This window comes from Anticarsia gemmatalis, chromosome 3 (genome assembly GCF_050436995.1).
Source record: "Anticarsia gemmatalis isolate Benzon Research Colony breed Stoneville strain chromosome 3, ilAntGemm2 primary, whole genome shotgun sequence".
NCBI classification, from domain to species: domain Eukaryota; kingdom Metazoa; phylum Arthropoda; class Insecta; order Lepidoptera; family Erebidae; genus Anticarsia; species Anticarsia gemmatalis.
In genome coordinates, this window is record NC_134747.1 from 14613771 (window position 1) to 14622669 (window position 8899).

An 8899-nucleotide genomic window follows, 5' to 3' on the forward strand; every position below is an offset into this window, starting at 1 on the left:
TACACAGCAACGAATCAACATATACCGACTATTAAATAAGAAAATGAACATCTTACAAATATTCCGAGACGAATAAAATAACAAACTTTTTTTCATATATAATAATATTTTGTAGTTCATTATAGAACGTTAAACAATAGAGAAGCGTCATGCGTTGTGAAGTGAATCAGGCGCAGCGGTAGAGCGGGGGTCGTTCACCCCGCGACCATCGCTCTCGCTCGCACCAGCGGCGCGACGCGCTCACTCCAACGAGACAGGCGAGCGGCGCGCCCGCTGTTCTGACGTCATTCTCATGCTCAATACTTACGACTTTCTAAGAGACGTGCTTAACTACTTAACAAATTATATAATAGGCTCATTAGTAATGACTACGGACTAAGACCAATGTTGGAACGGTGCGTTGGTTGGAGTTGTTGCAGCCACTACAGCCGGTGCATCGCCTTAAAATGACGTCACCGAGCAGTTTCTGCAGACTCGACTAGTCCCCCCTCCTCCTACGACGCGGTGGCCAGCGAGCGGGGCCCGCTCACTGACAACAGTTACTCACTCGATGAGTCGCTGCGTCTTCGATGCTCCTTACACTCGTGTTTGTTTTCTTCGATCAGTGCAAGAGGAGCGCTAACAGTTATGTGAGTGTCTGTTTGAGTGTCGCGATGTGTTCAGCGGTCCCACTGACAGTGTAGCATTCAGCTAAATGCTCTGTTTAGTGCACGGAGTTCACGGCAGGCGTGATATATTTGTAGATCTAATCGTGTATGCGATATAACGGTAGAGCGAGCACGCGCCGGCGCCGGCGACCGACGCACTCGGACCTATAGGTACGTGTGTACGAGGGCTCACGCCGCTGCTAGTTGTGACACGGTGACGTCACCACAGCTGACGCAGGGTCGAGTATCGCCACGCGAAGAGCACTGCACTGACTGTAGTTAGTGCGCGATCAGCTGATTGCACGCACACAAGCCTAACGTTGGTGTATTGAGAACCGATGCCACATGCGTTCAGTTTACATCACTACCCCTCGGATTCTGAGGTACATTTAGCGGTAGTTTATCTATTCAATAGCGTTTAAACTCATTTAAAAAAAAACGCTATATTCACGCTTGAATAGATAAACTACCGCTAAATGTACTCAGAAACCGGGGGTACAAGATTCCAATGTCACCAGATATTTGCAAAGCAATGTTTGCACTTTAAATTCTTAGAAAGTAAGTGTGTAAGTGTCGTGCTCTTGTCTCATCTATTAACATTTACGACAACGCTGAGTTCTGTTAGTGTGTCGAGTGTGTCGAGTGTGACGTGAGTTGACGCGACTGACTTGTTGACCACATGGTATGTTGATGAATCAAACGTAAACACGGCGCACTGAACATGCCACAGTTTATGTATTGTGTGCGCATGCATTGTTCTAGGAAAGTGCCGTTCCTATCGAAATAAAGGCTTCAATACAAGCTCTAGTTAAGGTAGACTCCTTTGATACAAAAACACTGTGTTTCATACCGACAGCTACTTGTATGTACGATTATAACAACAACTAGCTTCCGCCCGTGACTTGGTCCGCGTGAAACGGTTTTCCGTAGTAAAGAGTATCGTTAGGTTAATTTATTTCAATTAGACCAGTCAAAAATTTAAGAAAATGTATCATACTTTCACCCCCAATTTTATGCCCTTAGGGCTAGAATATACAAAAATTCTTTCTTAGGGGATGCTAACGTCATAGTAGGTTAATGCATGCATAGTCTCAGCCCGATCGATTTAAAATTGACAGTGTTTCATACAGATTTACATCCCCCCTCTTATCTCCTTAGGGGTAGAAATTATCAAATTCCCTTCTTTGGGTATACCCACATTATAGTAGCTTTATGCATGCAAAGTTTCAGCCCGATCGGTTTGATATTGACAAAATTTCATACAAACTTGGATCCCCTATTTTATCCCCTTAGGGGTAGAATTTAGCAAAATCCTTTCTTAGTGGATGCCTCCGTCATAACATCTAAGGTCTGCATGTCTGCATACTGTCCAGTGGTTAGGGCTGTGCGTTGCCACCTTTGTGTTTTATTATATTAGGTCGGGGAAAAAGTCCTTTTGCATTATAGTATGTAATTACTAGTAATAAAATCTCTTTGGCTTCAAGAATCACAAATGAGTAACCGGTTCATTAGATTTCTTTCAGTGAGCTCGTGAGGTACCCGAATATCGAGCTTTTTTGTGTAGAGAAAAGATTTTATTACAAGTTCATACATACTATAATACGAAAAGACTTTTCCCCCGACCTAATATAATATACTAATATCTATAATACGCAAAGTCATCATCACGTTTTAAATGTCTTTCAATTTACTTGAATTTTCCTATATTTGTATGAACTGTGATCCGTCTTCTTTTAATAAAGCCGTCCAATACAAACAGTCTCGTTGATTTAAAGGTTTAGGATTGCGAGCCTTTGAACGTGTGCAGCACAGAACATCTTGTCAGTTAAACCATCATTGCAAAACTATAAAACAAGTAATTTCGAATGATTTTTGATTGAATTTATCGGTCAGATCAGTTTTCGCCGAATGTCCGAATAGTAACTCGATTCTCTACCTCTATCGATCAGCGACTACCGGCTAGCTATCGAGGGATTTGTTTAAAAATCTGATCAGCACCGCTAGCGGGCTTTGCAGCAACTATTTTGGTAGTACATTTTAAATGTCAAACTCTTGATACTCGACAGTACCGACTATAGAGAATTCCTTTATAGGTTTAGAAATTCATGTATTTTAGTGCAGACATATAAATAAAATGAACGTGTTTCTAAAGAACCTCCAAAAAGTTACATAACAAAATGTACATGTTTACCTTATTACCTATATATACAGCATACGCTACAGCGAGCAGTCCCTGCGAGCTGAGTGAGCAGAGAGCTCCCCCGCGAGCACCCACCATGCCGAGCAGCAGCGCCGCGCCGCGCGCCGCCGACACGCCGGGCCCGCACGGTACTGACACACTCTGTACAGAGCATACGGAATATTGTATACTTACTGTCGTCCTACAACACCATCACGCTTAACACCTAATCCATACTAATATTATAAATGCGAAAGTAACTCTGTCTGTCTGTCTGTCTGTCTGTCTGTCTGCTACTCAATCACGCCTAAACTACTGAACCAATTTGCATGAAATTTGGTATGGAGATAGTTTGATACCCGAGAAAGGACATAGACTACTTTTTACCCCGGGAAAATGACGCATTTCCCGGGAAAATTCAGGTTTCGCCATCGAAGTCGCGTATAATCAATATTATAATGACATTGAATTAACAAAATTCCGTTGTCATGGCAACAGTTTTAATGGCGGATATGCTTTAGCGCGAGTTATATGAGATATAAATAATTTTGAGAATATTTTTCGTGAAAAAAGCATATTTTGTTGTTAAGGAATAATTAAGCTTTGTATTAGTAAAAAAAATCATTCACGCGAGCGGAGCCGCACGGGTCAGCTAGTTAGAATATAAACCGGCGCCCCGTTATGAATCTGTTAATGCCCTAGCGACGCAAAAGCTGTGGCTGTAGCCGAACATCCATAATATCCATAATCCATACTAATATTATAAATGCGAAAGTAACTCTGTCTGTCTGTCTGTCTGTCTGCTTCTCAATCACGCCTAAACTACTGAACCAATTTGCATGAAATTTGGTATGGAGATATTTTGATACCCGAGAAAGGACATAGGCTACTTCTTACCCCGGGAAAATGACGCACTTCCCGGGAAATTCAGGTGGCGAACGAAGTCGCGAATAATCAATATTATAATGACATTGAATTAACAAAATTCCGTTGTCATGGCAACTGTTTTAATGGCGGATATGCCTTAGCGCGACTTCGTTATATTAAGAGATATAAATAATTTTGAGAATATTTTTCGTGAAAAACAAGCATATTTTGTTGTTAAGGAATAAGTAAGCTTTGTATTAGTAAAAAAAATCGTGAAATAATTCAGTAGTTTTAGAGAAAACCCCACAAACGTATCATACAAAGTTTTTATTAACTTAAATGCAACATTCTATAAAGAACTGTGTTAAACAACTGTCAGACATGTTATTCCTCATGATTGTTTCTTTCAAACTACCTTCACACCAGAACTATTGAAAAACTTTGATGAAATTTGGTAGACAGATCCTGATAATATTATAAAGCTGAAGATTTTGTTTGTTTGATTGTTTGTTTGTTTGAACGCGCTAATCTCAAGAACTACTGATCCGATTTGAAAAATTCTTTCAGTGTTAGATAGCCCATTTATCGAGGAAGGCTATATACGCTACGCTAAAAGGAGCAGAGTACGAGTAAAAAATGTTACAAAAACGGGGAAAATTTGGACCCATTCTCTCTTATGTGTCATATTTTGCAGGTGGCGTTGAGTTGCGCGAGGATGTGCCCCTGAAGCTGAGCGCGGGAGGCGGCGGCGGCGCGGGCGGCGTGCGCGGCACGGGCGCGCGCTGCTGCGGCGACGGGCCGCGGCTCATCCCGGCGGCGTTCGCGGCGCTGTCGGCGTGCATCACGCTGGCGCTGGTGACGCAGATCTACTGCGGCGACTACGAGGTGGTGCCGCACGGCAGCGTGGCGTCGTCGGCGGCCGCGTGCTCGCGCGCTGGCACGGACGCGCTCAAGGCGGGCGGCCGCGCGCTCGACGCCGCGCTCGCCGCAGCGCTCTGCCTCGCCGTCGTCGCGCCGCACCGCACTTCGCTCGATGCGTACGTAACGCGCTCCGAACGAATCACTCGTTCGTTAGTCTTCGTCACTGTTACAGCCGTAATAGCGACTAAATATTGAAAAGAATAACCGTTTTTGCTGTATCAGGAGCGGGTCTCTTCTGTACTGGGAGTACCGCGAGTCGCGCACGCAGCAGCCGTCCCTGTACGAGTGGGGCGCGGCCAGCGTGGAGGGCGCCGAGGAGGGCGCGCCGGCCGGGGAGCGCGCGCCGCGGCTGGTGGCGGCGCTGGCGCACCTGCACGCGCGCCTCGGCGTGCTGCCCTGGCCGCGGCTGCTCGCGCCCGCCATACAACTCGCGAGGTACGCGCCACACGAATAACGTTACAAGCCCTAATAACCCGGAATGACGTGCGAGATCCCACGACAATTTCTGAAGTTGTAAAGGTATATAAAAAACAACGACCTTTCGCTATTATCAATGTTTTTAGAAAAAGAATTTGACATAAATTAGAACACCGCATTAGCACTTTAGCCAAACCAAGAATCGTATACGAGCCACATAAGCGCTCAATTCTAGTCTGCTAGGTAAATAACGATAAGTACGAGTATGTATGTATAATTCTGAATGTATAATGTTCCAGTGAGGGGTTCCCGGTGTCGGAGGGTCTGTCGACGGTGGCGGCGGACTCGTACCCGGCGGGCACCAACAGCACGGCGCCCGAGCTCGCGCTCTACCTGCGCTCGCTCCTCTCTAACACCAGCTCCGGTGAGTGAATAACACATTGTTACATACTGACATACTCCCAACGCCATTATATGTATATTAGTTTCGCCACCAAATCTATGATTTCTATAAAATTAAGCACGCGAAGAAGGAGTGGAAATATGAGAAATAATCGGATTGCTGAATATTGACAGAGCTTGCGGCGGCGTGGAACAGCTCGGCGCTGGTGCGCGAGATGACGCCGGCGCGGGCGGGCGCGGGGGGCTGGCGGATGGTGGCGGGCGGCGCGGGCGCGGGGGCCGCGCTGCGCGCTCTCACCGCCGCTCTGCAGCCGCCGCCCGCCTCGCCCGACGACGCCCAGCTCCGGTACGTGTGCTGCTGACTAGTGCAGACATCCGTCACCAGCTAACAGTACCCCGACGCGACAATAACGTGAGCGATGTGATGCTTGTAGCGTGGTGTCGGCGTTGCAGCGCGAGGCGCTGGCGGCGGGTGCGGACGGCGTGGCGCCCAGCGGAGTGGCCACGGGACTCGCCGCCGTCGACCGCCGCGACACATACGTCGCACTCGTCACGTAAGTCGCGTCCTCGCTCCCCTTCACTCTAACGTTACCTGTCATTCACAATCTAGGAAAGCTCCGAGTAACACTGACGGAGACTGTATCCTCGCGAGTGATCGGTCCGTATATGTGTGTATGTAAAGAGCGCTTACAGAATCGGTAGAAGACAGTAGAGTTGATATCGTAAAGGAATGTTCTGTGTTTCAGGGGCGTGTCGGTGCCGTTCGGGTCGGGGCCGGCGACGAGCGCGGGCTGGCGGCGCGACGCGCCTGCCGCGCCGCTCGACCTGGCGCCCGCGCTGCTGCTGGACGCACACGTCTGCGGTACGTGTGTCCGTATTAACATTTGTTCTGCAACATTGTTGCCAGTCACCATGTCCTGAGTGACACATGTGGTTTTAAAGAGCGCTAAGTATTTTCGGAGCCGTGCCAAACGTAAGACGAGTTTTGTTACCGCTTACGTGTGTAATTCCACTCGTGTCCGCTGTTTGTATGTCTGTATGAAACTAAGAAAATACATACTTTCTACATACTCGATATACTTTTTTACGATTCACTTCAGTTCTCAAGAATAAGGGTCACAGCAGACGTATCGCATCGGAAAGGGATCATTACCGCCTCGTCTATCCCCTTGATGTCAAACAGTTGTCCACGTTATCTAACCAAGTAACATAAATAGTCGGAAGCTCCGGTACGTCGAATCGGCTGCAGCTAGGCGTCGCCGCGCTTACAGCTCCCCGGCTGTTGGTTAACGACTGGTTTCCAAGGTTCAAAGGTAACGCTCCTCGATTCGATACGTCTGATACGAGCCTTTTTCTATAATCAATTTGAAAATCCTAATAGTACTTCGCAGTTTTATACTCTACCGGCCGGACCACACAGCGGTTATATTATTATTTAGTTAATTAGTTAATAGTGAACTCGTGTGTGTGCAGGGTCCCGGTTCGTGGTGGGCGCGGAGTCGACGGCGGCGCTGGCGCAGGCGGGCGCGGCGCTGGCGGCGGGCGGCGCGGCGGCGGGCGTGGAGCGCGCGCGCGTGGCCGTGCTGGCGGGCGGCGCGCTGGCGCTGGAGGCGGCGCGCGAGCCGCCCGCGCCGCTGCCGCCCGCGCTGCCGCCGCTGCCGCTGCGCAACGCGTCGCTGCCCTACGCCGCCGTCAACCTCGTGCTGCAGCGCGGCGACGCGCTCACCTCGCACGCCGACAGCCGCGGCGGCGGCCTCGCCTCGCGCTTCTGACCGTCTCCCGGCCTCGTCTCGCGACTTCTGAACGCGCATCGCTCGATAAAAATATAAAAGAAGTTATCGTTTCATTCTTTGTATAATTTTTTTTTTTATTTGTGGACTCACAGATGACTTGTAGATAAACATACGCACTACGCACACGGTACTGTGCAGGAGCCGAAGGCTTCGGTTCCGAACCGAACGACGAGTTTCGTTCAATTACGTCTCCAAAGAACGAGGAAGAAGTTTTCTTGCAACGGTGGTTCATAGGGTCAATAACTTTACGATACTTTCGATATGGTCTTCATTTTATCGAGTAAATGTTGGTTGCTAATATTCGATGTGTGAAACTGTCGACACGATAGTTTGGAGGGGCGCTACTACTAAATGAATAAACCAAAAAGGCGCGTGTTAGCGTGAACACTAACGATACGCGACGTGATGTTTAATGAAATGCAAGTAATGCAACCAATGTACCTAATTTCATCTGTCTATAAAAATATGTTATCATCAAACATCGGCGTAATGCAGAATTGATATAATACTAGACTGATGTTCATGGTACATCCATGAACATCAGTCTAGATGACGTGAGTAAGACTGAGTAGACGTCATCAGAGCGATCAGTTATTATCTATGATGGTGGGTCGTGTGCTCGCCGCCGCTCGCCACCGCACCACACTACAAACAACAAACATCCGCGTTTCTTTGTTCAGTTCTAGCGCGAATCTAGACGTATAAAAACAAGTAGAACCAAAGATCAGTATCATAGGTGTTTGTCGCTTGTGGCAATTGCGCATCTAATGATACACTCGCGAAGTGAACGATGCAACTGTCAGGGGTGTAGTGGGGGAGTGGGGGGGGGCGACTCGCGAGCCGCTCTCCACTCAGTCTTCGCAATTAATACATAATGCGAGGTGATATTGTGCGCGCGCTCTATCACTAACCATGTTTTCTAATAGCGTTATAAATGATTGTACTACAGATGCACAAATAGACAGCACACACACACACACACACACCGGCGCGTGCAAGGTCGCTGTGTGCTCGTCGAGTGTAGTGGAGTGTAGTGTGTTATGTGTGTACAGTGATGTGTGCACGTGACGCGCCGCGCTCGGGCCGCGCCACCGTCGTGCCCGCGCCGCGCCGCACGCTCTGCTTTTTCATGTATTTATTTTTTACTGAGTTGTTTATTAAATTATATTGTAATTTGTTTGAATACACTTGTGCGCTGTATTATTTACCCTGTGTGTCCCATGTTTATCTTAAAAAATGCCGTGAGTTAAGACAATTGGACATCGCAATGTGCTTGTAGAAATCTTCGATGAGATGAAGACCATTGGAAGAAGATGATCATTTTAGACCAAGAGGGTTAACTTAACGTCTTCATTTAGCCACATTCACTACACCACTATTACACACACTACACTACCACAATTTAAAGGTTAAACGATAATTTCTGTAACGGTCACCTACTGGCATGGTTACGGCATGACATTTACTCGTAACGTCCAACTACTGTTTGGGAACCCCCTGTGCATAGTAAACAATTACAACTAAGTTTAGAGTTATGAACTCGAACGCTACGCAGATAAACAGTGGTGTTTATACGCTACACTTTTGTAAACGCGCACGAGACGAATACAAAAACTAACAAATATTTATTTGTGGCTATAATATAATCGTAATTGAAACAAGTGCGCACACCG

General features: G+C 47.4%; 1 protein-coding gene across 2 annotated transcripts; it reads left to right on the forward strand.

Moving 5' to 3' along the window:
* The first annotated feature begins 342 nt into the window (after positions 1 to 342).
* On the forward strand, positions 343 to 8413 carry LOC142987730 (uncharacterized). 2 transcript variants are annotated; one of them, XM_076136710.1, is made up of 9 exons: positions 343 to 818; positions 2859 to 2975; positions 4388 to 4730; positions 4837 to 5049; positions 5331 to 5455; positions 5608 to 5779; positions 5868 to 5987; positions 6180 to 6295; positions 6907 to 8413. In XM_076136710.1, the coding sequence occupies exons 2-9, from the start codon at positions 2924 to 2926 to the stop codon at positions 7203 to 7205; spliced, it is 1440 nt and encodes a 479-aa protein (XP_075992825.1). In that variant the 5' UTR covers positions 343 to 818; positions 2859 to 2923; the 3' UTR covers positions 7206 to 8413. The 2 variants fall into 2 exon arrangements, with proteins under 2 accessions (XP_075992825.1, XP_075992826.1); XM_076136711.1 differs by having other exon boundaries at positions 343 to 629.
* The last annotated feature ends 486 nt before the right edge of the window (positions 8414 to 8899 follow it).

Bases quoted from the DNA above. Each gene is read 5' to 3' on its own strand.
- LOC142987730 (XM_076136710.1), top strand. From the start codon at position 2,924: ATGCCGAGCAGCAGCGCCGCGCCGCGCGCCGCCGACACGCCGGGCCCG. The intron at 2,976-4,387 runs GTACTGACACAC...CATATTTTGCAG, and splicing joins CGACACGCCGGGCCCGCACG to GTGGCGTTGAGTTGCGCGAG. The intron at 5,988-6,179 runs GTAAGTCGCGTC...TCTGTGTTTCAG, and splicing joins ACATACGTCGCACTCGTCAC to GGGCGTGTCGGTGCCGTTCG.